This window comes from Gracilinanus agilis, chromosome 2, assembly GCF_016433145.1.
Source record: "Gracilinanus agilis isolate LMUSP501 chromosome 2, AgileGrace, whole genome shotgun sequence".
Classification (NCBI taxonomy): Eukaryota; Metazoa; Chordata; class Mammalia; order Didelphimorphia; family Didelphidae; genus Gracilinanus; species Gracilinanus agilis.
The window spans coordinates 97,481,646-97,507,602 of record NC_058131.1 but is presented as its reverse complement, the minus strand read 5'-3'; the positions used below and the strand labels follow the sequence as shown (position 1 = coordinate 97,507,602).

Sequence of the window (25,957 nt, the reverse complement as noted above, 5' to 3'; positions counted from 1 at the left end):
AAATTTTTTCCAAGCCAGGGGTTCACTTTACATAGCAACAGGACCCTTAAAATTTGGAGATGTCTTATTAACTAAGAAGGGGAAAATGTAATCTTAATCTTGCAAAAATATCATTTGCCATCTTAGTACATAGTCCTAAACTCACCAGAAAGACACATAAAATAATCTACACTGGAGAAGTATAAAATAACACTGTAATAATAATAGCTAGCATTTATATAGCATTTTAAAGTTTGCACAGTGCTTTAGATTTCTCATTTAATCCACATAATTATCCTGGGTGGTGGTAAATGTTCTTTCCCTATTTTACAGATGAGGAAACTGAGGATAAGAGTTTAAGTGACTTGCCCAGGGCCACACTAAGTATCTGAGTAAGTATTTGAATTCAAGTCTTTCTGAATTCAAGTCTAGCACTCTATCCACTGACCACTTCTTTAAGCAAACAGAAAATACTAATACTCTTGAAGTTATATTTGAACTGATTTTTTTTTACAAATCAAATTATATATCATTCTGAAGGGCTGGTGATTTAGAGAAAGACCGCATTGAAATCTCTTCCAACAAAGGATTCCTCACTCTACAAAGTAATTATATTTCTCCATGATGAAAGTTTATATTTATTTATATCAAGTTTTCATAAGGTGAAGAAAAAGGTTTTTTTAACCTTTACAAATTCAGAGCCTTGTACAATGCCTTACACATATTAGGTATTTAATGAACACTTGCTAGATTGGACCTATATTTTTTAAAGGTCCTGAACCTTTAGAGGCAAGATTTTATAGGATTTTTAATTACCCTATATAACTTTTTTTTCTAGAAACATTATAGTAAACTCAAAGTTAAAACTTTTTGAATATAGTGAAATAGGTCATTAGTTTATTGTGCCAGAAGTTTCTATAAAATTCAAAGTTAAGAAAAGATTTCTTCTAATGGCAATAAAAGTGATCAAAAGAACCATATAAAATAAATTTATAACAACTTTCTTCTTTTGCCCAAACGTTTCCTAGAGTTATAATTTAACCTATGAAAATATCTATGGACATAAGAAACCCAATTACTTTACAAAGTACTCTGAAAGAGATGACAGACTATAGATGTGGAACGAACCCTATGTTGAGAGGCATGACCAATAGTTTGGTTTGTCTTGCTCACTGTGGTTTTGCAAGTCGGAGTTCTTTTGGGACAAGAATGAAATCCATTGGGGGCAGCTGGATGGCTCCGTGGATTGAGAGCCAGGCCCAGAGATGGGAGGTCCTGGGTTCAAATCTGACCTCAGACACTTCCTAGCTGTGTGACCCTAAGCAAGTCACTTAACCCCCACTGCCTAGCCCTTACCACTCTTCTACCTTAGAAACCAATACACAGTCCTTAGAACCAATAGACAGTATTGGTTGTAAGACAGTAGGTAAGGGTGGTTTTTTTTTTAGTTGAAAAAAAAAAAGAATGAAATCCATGTTGAGGAAAATAAAAGGCATTCAAAACAATGAAGAGCAAAAACATCCAAAATAAAAGCATGCTCATGTTTAAGACTTAGTACTTTTCAAATACTAAAAGATGACTTGCCAAAAGATCCAGGATAAAAATTTAAGGTATTTTAGAACTGAACAAGGTTTTTTGGTCCCTTATATTCTTGCTATTTATTTTCTTTACTCAGTATCCTTCACCTTTCTCCACTCTATCTAGGGGATTCAAAGGGAACTATAAATAAAATGTTAGGTTGACACTTGCTACTTCTGATGACAATTTCACTCAACTATTCCAGAAGCAAAATAAACCATGAAACCAACGCTATAGAATTAAGCCTTCCATAGTTTATTTATCAAGTATAGAATCCTTAAATGGAATTAAGCCATATTATAGACAGAAGAAGAGAATGCATGACCTTTTCTCTAGTTTTAAAAATAATTCTGATTACATCAAATCTTTAACATGTTTTTATGGTAGCTTTTCCTTTGTTCCATACTCCACCTATTTCTGGGAGGAAATCATTTAAAAGCTGGCTTCTTAAGCTGAGTTCACAATTATCTGATTTGATTTCTGATAAGTTAAACTGAGTTAGGAATACAGATTTGGGTGGCTCTTTTTTAAATTCTTCCTTAAAACTGAACAATAGTTCACTTTTATCTGGGAAAGAATAGTTACAGTGAGAAGGAAATGAATTGCAGGTTTATTCTACAAAATTCTGAGACATCCATCATCATAAAAATACTAGTTCTAAAATACTAGTTCAGAATATTAGTTTCATTACCTTTTCCCATTCCAATTCCAATTGGCATTACCAATGCCAATTCATGGAAGGAAGGGTAATGGATTCAAGGCTCATTCAAGATAGATATAAGGCTTACATCTACCTCTTTAGCAAATCTGTGGGGTTTTTTTTCAATCAAGATTATACTATAAGATATCTAGAATGGACTTGAAGTCAGATATCCTTGAGATTGTATCCCACCTTGGTGACTTAAACATTTATTAAGCATCTGTTATGTGCCAGACAGTATGCTAAGAATTTCTACCACTCATCAGCTTTGGGACCATTGGTAAGTCACTTAACTTCCCTAAATCTTTCATAATTATCATACTAGTTGTATCTACTTCACAAGGTTGTTGTTAGGCTCAAATTAGATAGTATATATAAAGCACATAGCAAAACTTGAAGTACTAAATAAATGTCAGTTATTACATAGATAGGAAATTCTGAATATCAAACACACACACAAAAAATGAGTGATACTATGACTTCAAAGAATTGATCTCACCTAAAGACCCATAATTTTGAGTTGACCTTGTAACTTTGAAAACAAAGGAATCTCAACTTCTAATATCACAGATTTAGAGCCAGAAGAACCTTAGAAACCAGCAAGTCCCACCCCCTCATTTTCTAGACGAGAAAATGAAGCCCAGAATATCATAGATATTATTACCTCTTCTGAGGCAGGGAGGCTACAAGGTTCTTCTAAGGTGTGAGGCTGCTTTAGGAAACCATTTTCACCCATCCTGTTCTTGAGAACAAGTACCTCCGCATCAGACTGTTGGTGAAGAGAGTCCTGAGGGCCCGAGGAAAGCTGGTCACCATCCAGAGTTTGAGTTACACTACCTAAAACACTGACCACTGGCTCCCCATTAGAATCTGTTTGAGAGGCCACCTGTGGAGTAAATACAACACCAGGGAGATTCATATACTGGGGGCTTTCCAAGGAATTAGGCTGCTGACTTAACAGAAGCTCAGGTGTGGTTTTGTGTTCATTTCCCACAGGTGATTGTGCAAGGGTCTCATTGGTGACCAAGTTCTCTAAATGCTTCCTTTCCATTGCTGCAGAATGGAGGACCGTGGGCTGGGGGAGCACAGTTTCCAGTCTCTGTGATTTTTCAGTAGCTGCTTGAACAGAGGATGGATTCAGCTGTGTAACACTGGTCTGTATTATGGAAGGTTGCCCAAGCTGCTGAAATATCTGCTGAATTGGATGTTGAAGGATACTTGCTCCTCCGGAGGTCTGTGTTACCATAACAGGCACATTCACTTTATAAAGATGTCCTGACAAACAAAAAAAAAGATATAATTAAGTATTAATGCTTTTTTATTCAATTCTATTTTATTTTCATATACATATTTTCTCCCTGCTATCTTCCCTCTCCATTAGAAAAATAAAAACAAAACCCATCACAAATATGTACAACCAAATAAAATTAATTCCCACATTGGCATGTAGAGTCAACCTTTGAGTAAGGACAACCTGGATTCAAGTACAACTTCAATGACCTTGGTGGACTAAGTTACTTAACCTCTCAATGCTCCCAGGCAGTTCTCAAGACTATTATATTGCAGAACTATTGCTGATGGGCATTGGCAGAGAAAGTTTCCAAGGAGGGAAGCTCATCTCTAAATCAAAAAAAAAAAAAAAAAAAGGCCTTACACAGCTTATTTTATATTGCGGTATTTGGAAGCTGACAAAACTGCATCCTACCCGATCAAGCCAGATGGACACAACATAACAATATACTTTGTACAAATTTAGGTTTCAATTAACATGATCACACAAAATAACTCATTTTTTCCAAATTTCCCATTATTCAAGATCTTGGTTCTAAGGTAATTAAAAGGACTCACTATGTGGACCAACAAGAGTTTTAATCTTTCTGAGAGGGGCAACTAGATGGCTCAAAGAATAGAGTCCATAGTGTCAGGAGGACTTGGGTTCAAATGTGACCTCAGATACTTCCTACCTGTGTGACCCTGCACAAATCAACCTCAACTGCCTAGTCTTTATCTACTTAGTATCAATTCTAAGATAGAAGGTAAGTATTTGGGGGGTTTTTTAAACAAACAAAAAAATAAACTTTTGGAGCATATTAAATTCTTTCAATTTCCCTAAAGGATATCAATAGAAACATAGACCTTCCTTTAAAGACATAGAAAAAGGTTGTAGGATATCTAGCCCAAAACTGAATTTTAGAGATGAGGAAAATGGACCTAGAAAGGTTAAATAACTTGACCAAGGTCACACAATAAAAAAGTGAAACAGCCAAAACTCAAATCCAGGTTCCTGATTCTATTTCAGTGTTTCTTCTACCCTACTATTTAATACATTTATTAAGCAAATATGTTCAAAGAACTAAGGGTGAGGATTGGGAAATCAAAGGCAAAAGTAACAAATAGCACAGGAACTTACTACTACATTCTAGCTTATCCCATACTATACTCCCCCCCTTGAATCATCAGGAATAGTAGAATTCAAAATATCTGGTCCAGCAGAGATAGAATGGACAGTGTCCTAGATTTGGAGTCAAAGGACCCACATTTCAATGTTGACCCTGCCACTTAGACCTGTTTGATTTTGGGTAAAATCAGCTCACTTCTCGACCTGTTTCCATAACTTTTAAGTGAGAAAATTGGATTGGATAATCTCAGAAGCATCTTCAGTTCTAAATCTATGATAAATCTCTTTCTGAGGAAAAGAATTAGTGCATATTCTAATTGCAAGTTTTTCCCTATACATAGTTAGTGATAGGAAAACAATTTAACCTGCCTAAGAGCCAAATCTACTAAGGCTATGAAAAGTTACAACCTCCATCAGCAAAGGAAGCATCTATCCTTAAAAACAGGGATCACTTGAAACACAAATCCATCCAAATCTGTGGAACATCATGCTAGTCTATAAAAGGCATCTAGCTTTTAATTTAAGGTACTATAAATGAGCAAAGTTCTTATAAATCGAAACAAATAAACTCTCCTAAAAGTACATCCAATTCTTAAGTCATTAGTTTAAGCCCATAAATAAAAGAGGATTATGTGAATAGGATAACATGGCCCTCCCCCAGTGAGCTTCTCATTTTCTGGAGTTTCCAAAACTGAAAGCAAAGATTTGCTTTCCTGTTTGAGAACTTCACTAAAATTCCAGCATCTCTGAAGTCTAGACTGAAACACTTTGATGACTGGCTCCAGCACCAGAAAAAATGCATTGTTTTTGTTTTTACAAGCCAAATGTAGGAAAGCACATTGGTAGAACTGAAAAGATTGAATGGTTAGAATTTTCTCCCTATGACCCTAACCATATTTTCTTTCTGTCCCACTGAAAGCTTTCTCTAGAAAACCAAATTGTGGAAAGAGATAAGGACACAGCCACTTCAAATGGCTAAAGTTTTGGGAGGGTGGGATAAAGCTGGAAGGCCACCAGAGCTTAAAATAGTTAATAACTTTTGTTACAGAGATATTTAGGCTAAATACACCTATAAACTAACAGTGTTAAACTTATAAGACAGAAATATTCAAGTTCAAATTCTGCCTCAAAAGCTTAATAACTGTGATTCTGAACAAGTCACAACCTCCATCTAGCTTCAGTTTTCTGATCTGTAAAATGGAAACAATAATGGCATCTATATCACAGGGTTGGTATAAAGATCAAACAACATAACTATGGAAAGTACTTTGCAAACCTTACAGCATTAACACTAGTTGCTATTATTCATCACAATTAATTAGCTAAGAACACTGTTCAGAATAAAAACTATTCTTAAAGTTTGCTCTCACCAGATGCTGTTTGCAGAGTCACTCCTGCTGGCACATGAATGGGATAACCAATACCAGAAGGAAGGCTATAATTTGCATTGGAATTTGAAGTGCCCTAGATGTGAAAATTTCATCACATGATGTTAAGCAAAAGTTCAATATTTTATCCCCACCTTTGTCCATTCCCCTGATAAAAGTTCAGATACCACAAATAAGGAATTTTATTAGGAATGAGTTCTCTGAATGAAGCAGCTTTCAAATAGGGCACTATAAGGCTACCCTAGTATAGATCCAGCTATTTTGATGCATCCCTGTTACTGGTATCCTAGCAAAGTCAAAAAATACTAAGCCTTAATTTTAAAAGTTGGCCTTTATTATTCAGACTGCTAATTCTTAAAGTATGTTCTAGGACTATTAAAGCTCATGCAAGTTTAGCATGTGGTCTTTGAGTTCATCTCTTGTACTTACATTAATAATATGGTACTCTATATAATTTTCTTCTAGGATTAATAATTTTAAACAATTTGGGGTGATAACTTATCTTCAGTAAAAATACATTGTTTTTCATCAATAATAACACAACTCTTCCCATCAACCCTGCTAAGTTTTAGTTTTAACTTTGGGGTTTTTGGTTTTTGTTTTTAATGGTGATAATCCATTTCCATGAAATCTTGCTTGCTGTGATATGAAGGGGATCTTAGGCTACACCAGAAAAATACAAGCTCTAGCAGATCCTATCATAACAGAAAGGCTTCAAGGACAGGCACAGGAATGATCTGTGCATCTGTTACCCAAGGACTTGGCTAATAGAGAGTCTCAGTGGAAGGTTTTCTACTAGGATATGAATTGTTTTGACCTCCACTCACAAGACTATCTGTTATGGCATGGATGAGTATTTATTTGCATTGGGTAAAGAAGTACCCACATGTGAAAATAATACATCTTTATAGTACTGAAGTAAATAGGAATTAAATGGCTACTCTATAGGGACTTTTGCCCTTCCAAAAGTAGCCCACAAATCAAAAGAGTATGAAAACACTGGTTTGAATAAAATAAGCCTTAGGAAAACTGGTTTTCATATCTCCAGTTTCATGACAAATCATTCAATATTCTTCAAGAATTGTGAGTTTAGGGGGCAGCTGGGTAGCTCAGTGGATTGAGAGTCAGGCCTAGAGAGGGGAGGTCCTAGGTTCAAATCTGGCCTTGGACACTTCCCAGCTGTGTGACCCTGGGTAAGTCACTTGACCCCCATTGCCCACCCTTACCACTCTTCCACCTAGGAGCCAATACACAGAAGTTAAAGGTTTTAAAAAAAATTTTTAAAAAGAATTGTGAGTTTATCATCTGTTCCAAATTCTTGTTTAATAGGGGGAAATGGGGGCATTTCAAGCTCTATTTCATAAAGCTTTAAAATGATAACCAAGATATTACATTTAAATCCAAGAGAAAAAATGGAAACTGTTATACATAAGCATAATTGTTTTTTTAAAAAAACAGGAAATATCAAACTTCAAAATTTTGATTTAAAGCCTATAAATTGTACTATCAACAGCACTAGAAAGTTATATAGCATATAATAAGCTCTGAGACATCCTAACCCTGTGACCTAGTACTTTCCAGCTTGGTAGATGCTAAGTATCTTGCAGGATGTTGGGGGGGGGGGGGGGTAGGAAAGTCAGTAAAAAGACCAAAAGTTACCAAATACTCGAGTCTTGTTTTTGCTTTCTACCCACCCTTAGCATGCCTATAAACTCAATTTGGAAAAAAGGGAAAATCAATTAAGTAAAAAATATTTTAAATGCTGATGGGAACATAGAAATAGGCATAAATATGGTGATAATTATCTCCATAACTATCACCAACATTCACTAAGTGTTATGGGAATATACACTTACATACCAGTTCTGTAGTAGTGAAATTTGGAATAGTTCTCCCAGCAGGGATAACTAATGATGCTGCATAGAAACAAAATAAATTATATAAAATGTTAGCATTTACTGAAATATTTAACAAAATTACTAATTATAGCTCCCTATTATATGATTACTATATCATTATTCACCTCCTCAAGCAACATTTTGAAAAAACTGCCCGCTTCCAAAAGGAATTCTGATCTTGTTATATTTTCTTTTTCAAAACAACTTTGGATGAACACTTTACAATGAAACTTTTTTTGAACATCCAGAAAGAAAAGACATTTAGTTTTTCAGATAATGCAAATTTTCTTCAGAAATACAAATGCTAGGTGACATTAATAGGCAATTCTCAGATAAAGAAATCAAAACTATCAATAAGCACATGAAAAAGTGTTCTAAATCTCTTATAATTTGGGAAATGCAAATCAAAGCACCTCACACCTAGCAGATTGGCTAACATGACAGCAAAGGAAAGTAATAAATGTTGGAGGGGATGTGGCAAAATTGGGACATTAATGCATTGCTGGTGGAGTTGTGGATTGATTCAACCATTCTAGAGGGCAATTTGGAACTATGCCCAAAGGGCTTTAAAAGATTGTCTGTCTTTTGATCCAACCATACCACTACTGGGTTTGTATCCCAAAGATATAATAGGGAAAAAGACTTGTACAAAAATATTTATAGCCGCACTCTTTGTGGTGGCAAAAAAATTGGAAAACGAAGGGATGTCCTTCGATTGGGGAATGGCTAAACAAATTGTGGTATCTGTTGGTGATGGAATACTACTGTGCTCAAAGGAATAATGAACTGGAGGAATTTCATGTGAACTGGAATGACCTCCAGGAACTGATGCAGAGGGAAAGGAGCAGATCCAGGAGAGCACTGTACACAGACTGACACATTATGGCACAGTCGAATGTAACAGACTTCTCTACTAGCAGCAATGCAATGATCCAGAACAATTCTGAGGGACTTATGAGAAAGAACATTATCCAAATCCAGAAAAAGAACTCTGGGAGCAGAAACACAGAAGAAAAACAACTGGTTGAACACATGGGTCAATGGGGATATGAATGGGCATCTAAACAATCACACTAGTGCAAATATCAATAAATATGTAAATAGGTCTTGATCAATGACACGTGTAAAACCCAATGGAATTGCACATTGACTATGGGACGGGGTGGGAGGAGGGGAGGGAAAGAATATGAATCATGTAACCATGGAAAATTTTTCACAATTAATCAATAAAATTTTAAAAATTTTTTTAAAAGAAATACAAATGCTATATGCATGCCTATAGTCCCTTCTCTTAGGGAGGCTACAATTGGTTGACTGCTTGAGTTCAAGAGTTCTGAGTGACAAAGAAGAGTCCAGTTAGACAAGATCTGAAATGATCTTAAGAAAAGAATGGAAAGAGAAAGGAAGTTCTCTCATATAATCAGGATGCTAAAGTAGACATCTATTCAAACAAGGAGGTAGACAGTATAGCCCATCTCTACTTTCATATCCTATATAAGTCCATGTCTTCCATAGATACTTCACAGAGAATGTAGCCAAACCCCAAAAGTATTCTAATATTTCAAGGACAGTATGGGCAACACTTGGACTGCTCTGTTATCTCTTGTTCTCACTATATACTTTATCACCTAGCTTCTCCTTTGTATATACACATCATATACATAGATACATATATGAAAATATGTATTAAAATAAATATACTTCAGAATTATGGATAAAAGAAATATTTTAAGCCAACAAGTGGCAAAGGCAATTAGAGAAAATAAAGATAAAACATAATTTTAATTACATGGAACTGTAAAGCTTCTGCAGAAACAAAATTAATGCACCTAGAAAAAAGGGAGGCAATATAATGGGAATAAATCTTTGAATCAAATTTCTCTGATAAGAGTTTTGTAGCCAAGATATATAAATAAATGGCACATATATGACCAAAAGCCATTCCCTAACAGAAAAGTGGTCAAAGGATATGAACAAACAGTTCTCAAGCAAACTATAACCTATTAACAACCATATGTAAGGAAGCACCAAATTACTAATAAAAGAAATGCAAAACATCTGTGAAGCTTTACCTCACACCCAACAAACTGGCAAATATAACAACATATGGGATGAGTCCATGTTGGAAGAGTTTATGAGAAGATGAGCACTCTAGTGCATTATTGATGAAGCTGGGAATCTTGAAGGATATCTGAAGTATGAAAATAAAGTGATTAGGAAGTCCATGCCCTGTGACCCAGAGATTTAATTACTTAGTAGTATCCCTCAAGGAGGTCATTAATAAAGAAATGATAAATATGATGAATATATGTATACACTACAGTATCAATACATAAACACAATACAGTATGGAAAAGTCTATATGAAAAGATATATATATTGGAGCCATCAGAACCAAGAAAAACAATATACAGAATTACTGCAACAATGAAAACAGTAAAAAATACAAAAAATCAAAAGTGAATATAGTAAAACTACAAAGAACAAGCATGGATTAAGAGATGAGGAGATGCTCTCTTCTCATTCCTTTACAGAGATGGAGAAGTCAACAAGTGTTGCACATTGTACTTTTTTGATGAACTGACAAATTACATTGATTTTTTTCTCCTTTTTTATCTTTGCTATATTTTTTTATTCTGGGATGTTAATTTTACAGGGGGAAGAAGAAAACTAGAGATAATTATAGTGATTTTCTTTAAGTATCAGTAAAAATATTTTTAAAGACTGGGATTTGAATTTTGCCTCCAAATCTTAGTAACAATATGACCATGAGGATTAAGTCACTAAACCTCATTTTCTCACCTGTAAAACAAAGGTAATATCTGCAGTACCCTTCCCCATGAGGTTCAGTGAAAATATACCTCAAGTACTTTGCATACATGAAAGCACTTTACAAATGTGATTTTTTTCATCTTAAACAACTATTCAAAGAAAACATCTTTCCTCATGAACACATGAAATATCTAGCAGATTCCATCTCCATTATTAAAACACACACATGCAGAAGTGAGGCAGGCAAAAGAATGGTAGTTAATGAAGCACAAAATTATTTTTACTCTGAGTTCATCTCCAGTTTTGTCATTAACAAGCTCTCCATTAGAAACATTCAAGTGTTAGAACTGGAGTGAAGGATCACAATGACATACATCAGTCTTTACTTGAAGTGGCCACTACTTGAGCTAGTATAACCAAAGTCATTGCTTGACAGGAAAACAAAATCTGATTATACCAATTCCAATAACTGATATAATTGAGTTTCCCGAGGGAAAAATCTTTCCATCTTAGATAATGCAAGGAATCCTGAAGGGCATATATTTAAAGGAGCCACAAAAGCTATATTAATAAAAATTTACATTCCATGAAATAAGAGCACTTAATTAATAGACTGATTTTACAGTACAATTTGAAAAAAGCCTAGAGATTGCTATTTAACTTTTACACCAAATTTATCCCAAAAGTTGGTGAAATGAGTTGTGTGGGATACATGAAAGATAAATGTTAGGATTCAATAAGACTGGCCTCCATTTACATTGTAATTATATGTGAACTTCCATTGAAACTTTTTTTAATTTTACTTAAAATTTGGATCAATTTCATATTGTAGGAGCACAAGTTCTTTAATTGTTTTGTTAAATGACAAAAAAATTTTTTTCTTTCATAAGTGGAATAAAGCATGCACAGTATAGAAGAGAAAGTATTAGACTAGAAGTTGGAAAATCTGAGCCCCTCTAATTTTTCATGTGAGAAGGGAAGAGTCACATAACCCTCTTAGAGACTCCATTTTCTCACGTCTAATATAAGGGAGTTGTTAACATGCTATGATCTTGTGGGTCACTGGATTTTGAATATCTCATGCTGGCATCAAAGAAGCTAACTAGAGAAGCTATTCCCAAAAGGTAAAAAACTGGAGGAATAACCACATATGAAGGTCAGGATGTTCAACAATCAACAACAAAACTAAATGTTCAACAATCTGGAGAGCCAGTTGTTCTTGTTAACATTTTTATTATTTGTGCTATTTTCACATTTCTCAATTTTCCCTTTTCCTTTATAAAGACACATTTGAGCATGTTGGCAACAAGGAAGGGGGACAAACAATTGAACAGGTGTTTAAGCTGTAGGTATCTTAATATGGCAGTAAGGATCTGGATTCAAGATAACTGAATCAGAAAAGTGAAAAAACCTACTGAGTGGTCCTGATGGCCTGATCAAGGTCATCTATCTTGTCAAGACATTCAGCCAGAGTTTAAAAGATTTTGAGAGAGAAAAGGCAGCTTCATAATAGCTCCACAGTCTTTGAAGAATGGCAAACTTTTTTTAAAGTGGGTCATTAGTAGAGGACCCTTTCCTCTCATACAAAAGCAATTAAATTTTTCTTTTGTAAACTCAATTTGAGCTTGATACCCAAAGTAGTGAGAAGCCACTGGGAGGTCATGATTTCATCTGGGAAAATTCTATACAAATCATAGTGTAATCAAGGCAGACAAAGGAAAAAAAAAGATCTCTTGGAAAGATGGGGTACTGTAATTAAGAGGCATCTCAGATTTATAAGACTATTTACTTAGGAGTCTCACTTGTAAGAGGGTTGAAGATAAAAAGGTATAAAAACAAGACTAAATTTGCACTCTACAAAAACAGTCTAAATTGTTTCTTTGCCTTGAACTACTTCATTAAAAATGGAGAAGAGGAAAACCTCTTCGTCTTAAATGTAATTATTTCTATTATTCTAACATCTGGAGCATAGAATCCAAATAGAGAACTGAGTAAGGACTAGTAATATTTTTGCTAGTTGCAGGACTATATTTTATTTCAGACTTTAATCACTGCTAATATTACCATCTTGTGGCAAAATTGGAGTATTGCAATTTCTACTCAAAATAAAAGAGAAGTGTCCCTGAACTTGACTATGAGGTAAACAGGGTTAATGTAATGGTAAAGGAGTATTTTCCCTTTTCCTCAGGGTCAAAAATCTTCAAAAGAGAAATTCTAGCTAATGTTTTTAATTTTAAAAAAAGAAACAGGAGGGTAGAGTGAAAAACAAGTAAAGTTCAAATGAAAGTACTGCCAGATTACAAAAAATAAAAAAAATCCCTATGGGACAAAATTTCTGAATTGCATAATAAAAGGCACAACTAGTTAATAAGAATGGTACTGGCTTTTAAGGTCTGGCTTTATACAGATCAACTCCGGCTTGCTTTGTTCCCCATTTAAAGCTACCTCTGGGAAGCTCAGAATATGAATCATGTCTCAGTGTCTACAGATATAAAGCGCCCTCAGCTCCCATACAAGTACCCAGCTACCAACATTTCAAATAATAGGCCAGTATTTATTTCATTCCACAGAAAGGATGTAAAACAAAGGATCTAAAGTAACCCTATCTACTACAAATCTCAGTTTCTTCCTGCCCTATAAAGGGGGAGTCAATTGGAAGTAAAGTTCTCACCCACTGGGCCAGCACAGAACAAAAGCTTATGCGGATAGTAGAAACCATGGGGTTCTATCTCTTTTTCCCAGAAGAACAGGTCCAATAACTCAGTCCCATTCAAAATCCCCCTTCCTCTCTAGGAGGTTGAGTGCAGAAATTCCAGCCACTCCACCAATATATCCAAGGCTACCACTCCCAGGTCATAAGGTTCTCTTCTCCATGTCTGCCACCTCTGGAGCCCATATTTCTCCATTATTGGGTCCAATAGTATTTCACTACTATTTCTCCATTATTGGATCCAATAGTGAGAGAAAAGTGAAAGAGAAATAGGTGGATCCCAACAAAGCTGTACCAAGGCAAAACTTTCAACCTCCAAAGTCCAAAGTCTATTTTTCAGTCTGAATCCATTTTCCCAGAATCTAATTGACTGATTCCTTTTAGAGGTCCAAGTGTCTCAAATACACAATAAGACCTGACCAAAGCAAATCATCCTGCAAGTGCCAAGATTCAGTCAATGGGAATATTCATACCTATCATGAAGACAGATTTATAGCTGAAAAGAAACCTTAGAGATCATTCATCTAATTCAACCCTCTCATTTTACAGGAAGAAAATGACCCCAAAAAACCAAGTGATTGGACCAAAACTACATAGGTAAAGTGGCAATCAGGATTTGAATACAGGTCCTCTCACTCTAAATTCTTAACACCTACTGCACTAAGCTGCTCCCATTCTCAAAGTTCTCATCATTTAACCTTGTCAAGGTGTCTAGGCTTAGTCCTGGTCACAACCTCTACATTTATATTCCCTATTACTCAAAACACAGAGAAGGAGCATAGTATATAGGACAAAGTGCTGGGCTTGAAATCAAAAGGACCCAGGTTCAAATTCCATCTTTGACATGTACTTTTTCTGTGTGGTCCTGTACAGATCTCTTATCCTCTCAGAACTCTGGACAACATCCTTAGGGCAGGAAATTAAAACATAAGTCACAGAGACAGTGACATGAATTCTCTGATCTGAGCATTCCCTAATCTAAGTAATTCACACATTTAACCTCAGTTGTGGGCATATTTCTACATGATCCTTCATATTCTTTCATTCTATGGCAGAAAATAGTGCTAACACACTATTTAAAAATGTCTGATTTCATTTATTTTTTGTTATCCATTTTTTTGATCAAGGCGAGTCTACAAGTCACATTCATTTACAATAATACAATGAAGATACTGAAGAGACAACAGATAAAAAAAATCCACAACTGTCTCAAGCATGGCAGATAAGGAAGTAGAAATGGCACAAAGTAGGAAGAACTGCTTGACTAGGTCAAGTCTCTGTTAAAGCCCCACACAGAAAAGAGCAGAATCTTGAAACAATAGAGGTATTGGCTCTCAATGTATCTGGAAGAAGGAGGAAACCAAAGGTTTATAAAAAAAAATTCAAGATTTTATCATCACCCAAACAAAGTATACCAAGAGAATATTAATAACTACCAGCTCAGAGAGCTTGCTTCTCTTCTCTGTGAATACTTTTTATGAAAAAAACCTATATATACATCAAAGGCATCCATGAAGATTTAAGAAGAGAACAGACAGACTTTCAAGACAATATTCTACAAAAAACCTACATATGCATCAATGGCATCCTTGATGAAGATTTAAGAAGAAAATATACAGACTTTCAAAACAATATTCTACAAAAGACCAAATTTTTTCAGGTATATAATTGATAAGAGTAGAAAATACAAGGTCTCTCTATCATTTCTCTGTGAAAAGAGCATTTGATTTGATAATACAAAATATCACCTTAAAAGTTTTCCTCCAGGGCAGCTGGGTAGCTCAGTGGAGTGAGAGTCAGGCCTGGAGACGGGAGGTCCTAGGTTCAAACCCGGCCTCAGCCACTTCCCAGCTGTGTGACCCTGGGCAAGTCACTTGACCCCCAATGCCCACCCTTACCAATCTTCCACCTATGAGACAATATACCGAAGTACAAGGGTTTAAAAAAAAATGTAAAAAAAAAAAAAAAAAAAAGTTTTCCTCCAACCAGATGTCTCCAACATATACAACCAAATCACACAAGATTCAAAATTCTATTTATATTGCATGACTCTCTGATAGATGGTAGAAGGGAGAAGATAGGAATAGAGGGGAAATTTTAGACAATGTAAAGATAAAAGATCAATAAAATTTCATTTTTTTAAAAAGTCACACAAGAGTCTTTGAAATCTTAAATCATGGAAATAACTTTGTTCAAAAACCCTCTGATTACAAATATCAAGTAAAGAACTGAGAGGTCAATGCTTGCCAGCAATGTTTTGCCAACATCATAGGGCAAGTCTAGAACACAGTCCAAATCAGATAATTCCCTATAGTAAGGTCATGTCATCCAGATGCTCTTATTTGCAGGCGACACTTATTTCAAGCTCAGAATGAAAAAATTATTCTGGACCAGGAATATTTCAGAAGAGTGTAGTGATTCAGGCAAAGTTAAAATGTGACAAGACAATCATGAATGATAAAGTATAATAAAAATTATTTTACTATTAATAAAAGAAAAAAGGACACAATTTCTTATTTTAAAAAAGTTATTCAAATAAAATGGATATTCTCCTCTACCTCCATATTTACCTTAAAAAGTTATGCTAGATCTAAAAAGACATAGTCATGAGTCAATGGGATTTCCACTAAAACCTTGGACATCAATTCCCTATAAGCTGGGCCTTTTATTCCTCAAAGGCCAGGATATCAAAATAATGATGCCAATAATGGCCTCCCCATTGCCTAATGATGCAGTCATTCCTATCTACATAAAATGGATCATGTTCTTTTAGGTACAAATAACAAGTTTTTACTAAAAGGTCTACAATTACCCAAGAGTTTTGCTTAACTATCTATGAAGGAAAAAATTATAGATAAAAAAAACCTATCATACATCTAAAATGTACACCATAATCTGGACAATCCATAGAACTGGTCCATTAATTTTTTTTAATTAAACCCTTACCTTCCATCTTAAAAATCAATACTGTGTGTTGGTTCCAAGGCAGAAGAACAGTAAAGGCAAGGTAATGGGAGTTAAGTGACTTGCCCAGGGTCACACAGCTAGGAAGTGTCTAAGGTCAAATTTGAACCCAGAACCTCCCATCTCTAGGCCTGGCTTTCATTCCACTTAGCATTGCCCTCAGTCCATATATTTTAATAAACACTGTAAATAGACAATCTGCTAGGCCCTGAAGCAAGCAGATAAAACAGAGTAGGTTTGATGGCATTTGAGGCATTTCCTAGGTTTTTTTTTAGTATAGAGAACAGGGGATTAGGTGATCAGTTGACCTCATAATAGCATGATTACTCTGGTAATTCAGTGCATTTGTGATTTTGTTGATATGGGTATTCCTTGAAATGATGAGGATAGTGGTCCATTCATGTGTTCCCATTCTATTTGACTCAGGTCCACATCCTCCTATAAATCCTTCAGAGGGTTCACTAAGGATGCCAAGAACCTCTATACCCAAGTTTCTCCTGGAAACAGAGATTCATCTTTTTAGCACTATTCTGCTAATGATACTACATGGCTGAAAGCCATGGAATATAATAGTCTCCAGAGAATTAAAGTTGAAACCCAAAAAGCAATGGAGAGGCATGGGGTAGGCTGTAATGTATTACCAAGGAAGAACCAAATAGGAAAAACAATGTAAAAAATCTCAGAGATATATGACTGGAAAAAAAAATAAGCAAGGCCCTACAAAAGTAAGGGGTAACCATACAGGCTATGTGCTCTATTATTATCAATGTCAAGAAATCAACTATTAGATTGTGAGCTCCTTGAGGGAGAGAGAATCTTATTGCTTTCTTTGTAACCCCAGTGTTTAACAGAGAATCTGGCACACAATAAGCACTCTGAGAGGCTAGTTCCTAGCACATTTAGAAATCCTCTGAAGGGTTTATAAGAGAACACAGACAAGAGCCAAACAGGAGAAAAAGACATGAACAAGCTGCTATTTCACCATTGGAACAAATATCCACATTGAGAAAATTGCAGACCCATTAAAGCAGGGGGTTTGTGTGTGTAACGAACCCCTTTTGTCGGTCTAGTGAAACCTATAGACCTCTTCTCAGAATAATGGCCTACATTTACAATCATCATTTATCAAGTACCTACTATGTGCCAGGCACTACGTCAAACAGGAGGGATACAAAGAAAGCCCAAAGATAGACTTTCTCATGAAGCTCATAGATGAATTAAGGAAATAATAGGGGGAAATCTATTTACAAACAAGCTACCTACAAAATGGAAAATGGGAATGATCAACATAGAGAAGGTGCCAACAAGGGGCAGAACTAACTTTCTTGAAGGAGGTGGGATTGAAGGTGAATCTTGAAAAAAACCAAGAGGAATGTTTTTCTAGGTTTGTGGAATGGCCAATAAAAAGCACAAAATTGAGAGATAGAATGCCATGCGTTGAGGAAAAACAAGAAGGGTAGCACTGCCAGATTGCAGAGAATGGAGCAGAGAATGAAATATATATAAGAAAACTAGAAAATAGGAAAGAACCAGGTTGTAAACAGCTTTAAAAGCCAATCAGAGGATTTTATATTTGCTTTGGTGCCCTAAGGTGGAAGAAGATAATATAGTCAGACCTACACTTTTGGAACATTAATTTGATTGAAAGGAAGATGGCCTCATGTATGGAGAGAGATTTGAGGCAAACAAATAGACACAGCAGAAGGCTACTGCAAATAGGCCAGATATAAGGCAATGAAAACCTATACCAGAGTGGTAGCTCTGTGCAAGGAGAGAAATAGACACATATGAAAGAAATTTGAAGGTACAAATAACCAGATGTGGCAACAAATTGGATGGGTAAGATAATGAATAATAATGAGGAGTTAAGGATAATTTTAAGGTTGTAAATGTGGTGTTGGGGGCAAGTGTTTGCTCTCAACATTAAGAAGCTTTGAGGGGGCAGCAGGGTTTAATAACAATACATTTTTTAAAAGAAGAAGCTTTGGAATAGGAGAGTGGAGATTTTTTGTTTTAAAAGACATGTGGAGATGTCTACTGTACATCAAATTCAAGATGTCAAATACAAAGTTGGTCTGTGATTTCTGCAAAATCTGATTTCTTTAATATAAGTATTCCTTCCAACATATGAGCCTGTAAGTGAAGAGAAAGCTTAGTCAGGCTAAATACATAGTCCTGAGAATCATATCCCTAGAAATTATAAAATCCACAAAAGCTGATAAGATTCCCCAAGCAGAAAGGAAAAAAATTATCTTAGGACAGTATCTTGGAAGGACACCAAGGTGAGTGAGGAAGATCTAGACAAAAAATCCAGCAAAATAGACTGAGGTTAGGTTAGCTAACTGGGGGAACCAGGAGAAAGAAATGTCATGAAAACCTAGAAAGAGGAGAGAAAAACCAGAAGAGTGTAATCAACAATGTCAAAGACTACAGATGGCTTACAAGGATGAGAATTGAGGGGAAAGGTCACTAAATTTGTAATTAAGCAATCATTGGTAATTTTGGAAAAAGCACGTTCAGTTGAATGATGAGGTCTGAAGTCAGAATACTGAGAAAGTTGAGGCACTGACTCTTGATAGCTTTCTCAAGGAGTTGAACCATGAAAGGAAGGAGATAAAAGATGACAGTCAATGGGAATGGTTGGATCAAATGAGAATTTTTTATCAATAAGAGAGACATTGTAGATGGCAGGGGAACAACCAGCAGATAGGGAGAGATTGTAGATTGATGAGAGAGTGAGGATGATGGAAGGAGCAGTCTTATGGAGAAGACAATAGGATAAAAGATTAAGAGTACATGAAGAAGTAAGAAGGGTCACATGACAGAGGGCAAGGGAAGAAACAGAGGAGAGAGACACATCTACATGATGTAAAATGAGAAGCAATTACTATGGCAAATGATGAAAATGTTTCACTTCAATTAGAAGTTAGTGAAAATAAAGATGTAATTATTTTTCCCATCCAAGTTCACAGACCCCCTGAAATCTACTCATTGATATAGGTCTATGGATCCCAGATTATGAACACCTGCACTAAAGCATCTTAGTAATAAGTATATTATAGGGCTTCTTGACCACTTAATACATAATTCTAGTTTTCTTCCTTTAAATCATTTTAATAAAACATATTTATATACACGCCAAGAGAAACAAAAAAAGTTCTATGAAGGAAAAAAACAAAGCCAAGGAAAACTAAATAAAACCTTTCAGAGTCAGAAGCAACAATATCAATTTTTATATTTCACAAGCTAGTCAACATTACTTAAATAGATACACTATAATTATGAAGAAACATTTTCTTAGCAACAGAGGAATAGATTCAAAAGATCCAAGATAAAGACAAAATTCATGTGGTCAATTTCTAATAATTATTGTATGACTCCAAAACAAAGAAACAGCCTGACTTTTCCCCATATTTTCATTAACTCCCTGTTTTACTTCCAGTCCTATGTATGCAAAGCAATATTCTAAATAAGTAGATTGATCATTTATTCTTTCTTTTTTGCTAGTATTTTTATTCCCAATACTTATCACTGGGTCTGACACAGTAAGAGCTTAAAAAATGTTTTATTTCCATAACTATGTATAGGTATATACATATGCATACATATATGCATATATCTATATATTACACATACATACATACATACATACACACAAAAAAAACCTCCCTTTCGTTAAGCAAGCTGATGACAATAGTTTCCTAGACTAGTCTTCTGACCAAACCCCAAGTCAACCTCTTTGATTTTGGACATGGGTGCTATTCTCCACAGGCCACAGTCTATGTAGTTTGCCCTTTTGGGGTCTACAAGTAATTGTTTTCTGGATTTATTGCAAGATGTTTTTTACCCCATGCTTCACTTTGTCAAGGGTTACTATCCATTTACAATTAGAAACCAGGGGTTTCTTACCACAGGCTAAGGTTTTATCCTGTATCCATTTACAAATGAGTTGTATCATGAATGTACAATAGTCTCCAGTAATATTTTTCTTAATTTAGAAAAAAAATGGAACCCAATAACCTTGAATCACAATGCTCCCTCACAAACTACATCTAACCTGTTGATGTCTGTATTGTCTGATGCAAATTATGTGGCAACTGCAGAGTGAAGAGGGGGCCCGGGTGGCTATTTCTGAAGAAGCCTTCTGTTGCCTTAGACTGCATCACCTTCGTCTCCCACAGCTATTATGACAGGAGAAAAAAAAATTTATTTTAAAAAATAAAAATTGTGATATGTTTCAACTTAAAATTAGCTTTTTAAAATATATTTTGTCAAGTGTTAATAAAATGAACAGCTCTAAGTGGTAATTTTAAATAGTAACATGAATTACAAAGCAGAGCACTAAGTTTGTTATCAGTTTTCTAGATTGATTCAAGATGGGGAAAATCCTTGTTTCTACTGCTCCAAACCTGTTTTAAGTCTTTTAGGACTTGTTCCTCTATCCCTTCTTCTGTAAATAGCTCACGGACCCCTTCAATCACATCTTCAATGACAGATCTGTAGAGCTTGGGCTGAATAAAAACAATTGTTAACATTTTTAATTCTTGGGTTTGAATTTATTTAGCCTTGATAAAGTACATACAATTTCAGCCCATCTCATCATTAAAATATGAGAAAAAGAAACCCACAAAACCATTTTGATTAAGTTCCCTCCTCACCCTAAACAATACTATCAGCCTGACACAAATTGTCCCTGCCTCAAGAGAGACATACAATAATGCAGCTATCTGCAAGGCCGACTTAGAAGACTTCACTGAAGCATGGAACAATAATCCCATGAAGTTGTACTGTTATTGTTGCTGTCAGCATATGTGCCAAATGTTTAACCTCCCTATTCCTACAGAGTGAGAAATGAATTTTAAGTGATCTAGAAATAAACCTGTTTTCAAATGACTCATCTCAAAAAGGCCAATTAAAATATTTTTAATCTTTGTTAAAAGATATTAAATATATTGTTCCCATTATTGTATTTTTATCATTAAGAAATTAATACTATGCTGTATGATTTTTTTATTTACTACTAATTTGTATTATACCACTTTCTGTCAAAAAACCCTTCTTTTGGCCTAGCTTAAAGAGAAACCTCTCCCAGATTTAATTGGCTGAGAAATATAATTACTCCCAAACCCCAAGGTATCTGCCTGGGCAGGGACCCTGACTTCTGTTGATCCCATAAATAGAAGCCATTCTGAGAGGGGTTGCACCTCAGGGACTTGTCCCTTTATCCTTACTTTTCCCCCCTCATCAAAGTTGGGGTAACCTGGTCTACAAAAGGGAAACTAAGTCAAAGAGATGCTGATTGGAGTAGTTTTTGCCTAGATTGCTAGAGGCAGCCAGGTCCCATGACTAGCCCACTTTCCCCAGTTGCCTATTCTATAACCCATGCACCATGATGAAATAATAGAGAGGAACTAAAAACTTTTAGTCCACCTCCTTATTAAAGTATCCACTAATCAGAATTACCTTGCCTTTGCCTGGGAAGATCCCAATGAGGTACTCTCAAAAGGAAGACAAGAAAGACACTTGTTTAAAAATGCCTGGGATGCTCACTTGGTATCTTTGGTCACCAAAAGAAATCAATGACCTCAATTTATTGGTTATGGCTAGCCTAACTAATAAATTGATTAATCATACCTGGAACTTTGTCTCTTGGAATTTCAATCGGCACAAATACAAGCAATATAGGCAAAACAAACACCTGTTGGAGGTTGTCAGTCTCCTATACCAAAGTACATATGTGATCTGAAATTCTGAAATGTGTCAAGTTAGGCTAAAGTGGCAATGCCAATGAGTATTTATATAGTATTTTACAGTTTTCAAAGCACTTTCCTCATAAAAAAAACTGATGGTAAGGAGGAAACAATCCAGATGAATGATTTTACTTTTGAGGGGGGAACCCTTTGGTGTAGAAAGTAGAAAACTTCACCAACATAGATTAGTAGTTCCTCTGAAATCCTTCAGAGTTATTTGTTGTACCAAGTCAAGTGATTTGCCTACGGTCACACAACAGTATGTGTCAAACAGGACTTAAACACAAGTCTTCCAAACTCCAAAGCTGGCCTCTCCCCATAATACAACATGTCCCTTGTTTTACAACCAAGAAAACTAGAGATCTGAGAAGATATCTAAGATCACACCACTGGTTTCTGATTCCAGCCTACATCAGCTGACTCCAAGTCCATCATTCGATTTGTCAAAACACAACAAATTCATTCTAAAATCCTTGGGAGTGGGGCACCTAGCTGGCAAAGTGGATAGAGTGCCAGGCCTGGAGTAGGAAGGACCTAGATTCAAATCTAACCTCAGACACTTCTGGCTGTGTGACTCTGAGCAAGTCATTTAACCTCAATTGCCTAGCCCTTACTCTTCTGTCTTAAGAGTTGATACAAAACACAAAGTAAGAGTTTCATTTGTTTCAATCCTTGGTAGTTTGGGGTTTTTTTAAGCCATAATACGAATTTTATTTCAATGACTAATGCCAGATTAAACACTGGTGATCAGTGGGTTAAAATAAACATTTAATAAAATGTTAAATAAATTCAGCTTTCAGAACAATTTAAGTTGCATCTCTCACTTACAGTCAAAAGCTATATTCCACTAATCACCCACTGGCAAGATGAAAAGCATCATTTTAAGTTAGTTAATAATCCAACCAAAATATAAAATGATGCATTCTCTAATAGCATGTACCCTACCCCTATATCCCTACAGCATTCTTAAGCCTAAATATTATCATACCTATGATTTAAATAAGTACTTATATGGTACTTACAAGACTATAGACAACAACAATCAAGCTTCCTCTCCAGAAAAATTTACTTAGAAAATAGATACAGATTTCCCAGATAGATCCATCTAGATTTATTACATTTAAAATCAGGAAGGCCTTTAGGACCAAAATACCTAGGAAGAATCAAAAGGAACATAATTCTGGCCTAATTCAGAATAGTTATTTAATAAAGTCCCTTTGTTTGGGCCTCTTCTGAAAAAATTTATGTTGACTTCACTATCCAATATCTATTAGAACCAAATATAGGTGAGACCATAATCAGCTGCTGTCTATTTCCCTCCCAGAAACAATAACCCGTTGGAATTAACTAATCACTTTAAAAAGCAGAATATATATGGTCTATTTACATTTCCATTCATAAAAACAGCACAAATTATAATAAATATGAGCCATCCTTGAAATAAATACACATTAAAATATACATTTAACAACTCATTACTCTTTAAACTTTAACTTAAACTGTCTTAATCACTCATTTCTCTTTAAAATGAACTCAACATTATTTGTAAACCAAATGGTATTGTGGAAAGAATTCTTGAGTTCAGGACATAGGTTTAAATCCTATTTCTGGCAATTTCCAACCTGTCACTCAACCTGCCTGGGTACCTGTAAAATTACAGGATTGGACTAGGTGGTAGTGGGCAAGTCACTTAACTGTCAGCCTCCATTTCTTCATCTGTAAAATGGGGATAATAATACTATCTCCCAGGGTTCTTGTGAGGATCAAATAAGATAATTTATAAAATGCTTTGCAAACCTTAAAGAGCTATATAAACTCTGGCTATTATTATGTTATTAGACAGTCTCTTGAGATGTTTAAATCTCTAGATCTATGATCATATTAAATTATAAAAATGCCACAGTCTCCCAGAAAAAAATATATGGAAATCTTGTTTTTTATATTTGGATTGGTAATATTTGTATGTATAGGGAAAAGGAGAGCATTCCAATGATGCGCTGGAGAGTGCAGTAAAGAAAGGTCTAGGTCAATTTTGCTAAAATGAAACTGGTGGTAGGATTCCAAATGAACTAAAACCAGTATATACCCTATAGGGAACTGTTTTGAGAAGAACTGAATTAACTTAATATTGCCCTGCTTAGCTGATTCCTATACATTATTTATTCAAAATCCTCTATGATCAGAAATTAAAGTTACCAATGAACCAAACATTTGGGTTTGGGGAGGTAGGGTATAAGAAAGCTAGTTATATGCCAATAAAAATGAACAGGAAAACACCAAGACCCCAACTGTGCATACTAAGTATGCAAAAATTATAGTACAACTAGGTCTGTGACCTTTCTGCTATAGGTAGAGATGGAAGGGAGTTACATTTTGGTTCTAAAGAAGGGCATTCTTTTACTTGATTGCACATGTAAAATCTAGATCAGATTGTTTATCATCTCAGGGAGGGAGGGAGAGAGGACCAAAAGGAGGGAAAAAAATTGAAACTCAAAAAAAATTTTTTTTGATGAATGTTTAAAAAGGACATTCTTCTGACCCTCCAAATTCAAATCTTATTAACAATTCAATCACCTTTGCACCCAAAATAGTAAGAACTCTCTCAAGTATCCCAAAGTTCATAGAATCTCTGAGGTGGATGGGAGTTCAAAGGTCACCTAGTCCAACAAATGCCTCAACAGGAATCCCTTGGACTCACAATGGGAAGCAAAACTGGAGTGGACTTGTAAACTGTGAACTTAAATTCAGTTTCCAATTCTACTGCTTACAACTGGTGTGACCTTAGCCAACTCACTTTTTTTTTTTTTAAACCTTTACTTTTCGCCTTAGAATCAATACTGTGTATTGGCTCCAAGGCAGAAGAGTGATAAAGGCTAGGCGATGGGGGTCAAGTGACTTGCCCAGGGTCACCCAGCTGGGAAGTATCTGAGGTCAAATTTGAACCCAGGATCTCCCTTCTCTTGGCCTGGCTCTACATCTCCTGCCCTATCTAGCTGGCCCCAACTCACTTAATTTCTCTGGCAGTGCCCTACCTAAAAGATCCCTTGCAACTCCAAATCTATGAAGCCATGCAATTATCCAAGCTTCACTTAAATGGCTCCAGTGACAGGAAGTACATCTAACTGGCTAGTAGATCTTACCTCACCTGAAGCCCAAATCGGGCTTGCGCCAAAATTCCCCCAGAGGACCCCACCAGAAGCCCGCCCCACCCTGGTCCACTTGTTCTGCCACAGGCGACCTGGAGAACTTATACAGGTCATTCAGGGGTGGGGGTGGGGGTGGGGAGTCCTGCAGGGCTCAGTTTCCTCATCTGTAAAATGAAGGGGCTGGAATAGGATAGCGTCTTCCAGGTATAGGACCTATTTAGTCCATTTTCCGCTGGGCCAAAGACAGCGAGAGGGTACAAGTGCAGGCTCCAGAGGGGACCCTGTAACTGGGCCCTGAGGCCATGGGCCTTCCAGGCCAGGCCAGACCGGCAAGAAGACAGACGTGTGGGGGTCTCGATGCTCGGACCCCAGGGGAGGTGGGGACACCCTGTCAGACCCCCGCGAAGGGCCAGGAGGGTTAGGGGCAAGTCTCGTCGTTAGCTTTTGACAGTGAGGGGGTCCGGGACGTCGAGAAGAAAGAAGAGGCGGGCGGCCCCGCCAGGGCCTCGGACCCAACCTTACCACAGGATTGGCGTAAGCCATGGCCGCAGCTCCCTCGAAGCCCAGCACCGCCCAGCGGGCGGCTCCCGTCTATAACGCCCGCCGCCCGCCCCTCCCTGGCCCTCCCTTCCCCCCGCGCAGCCGCTGCAGCCCCTACCCTACCCCGCCCCCGC

General features: G+C 36.2%; 1 protein-coding gene across 1 annotated transcript in view; it reads right to left on the bottom strand.

Annotated features, from left to right (window-relative positions):
- The window catches only part of LOC123233332 (stonin-1-like), an 88,081-nt gene that overhangs the window by 14,651 nt on the left and 47,473 nt on the right, over positions 1 to 25,957 (bottom strand). The window contains exons 2-7 of the mRNA XM_044659470.1: positions 25,806 to 25,838; positions 20,797 to 20,898; positions 20,445 to 20,568; positions 7,904 to 7,959; positions 6,026 to 6,119; positions 2,922 to 3,532 (exon numbers count right to left, since the gene is read on the bottom strand). Coding sequence (XP_044515405.1) covers positions 2,922 to 3,532; positions 6,026 to 6,119; positions 7,904 to 7,959; positions 20,445 to 20,568; positions 20,797 to 20,898; positions 25,806 to 25,838 — 1,020 coding nt within the window. The remainder of the gene's footprint in view (positions 1 to 2,921; positions 3,533 to 6,025; positions 6,120 to 7,903; positions 7,960 to 20,444; positions 20,569 to 20,796; positions 20,899 to 25,805; positions 25,839 to 25,957) is intronic.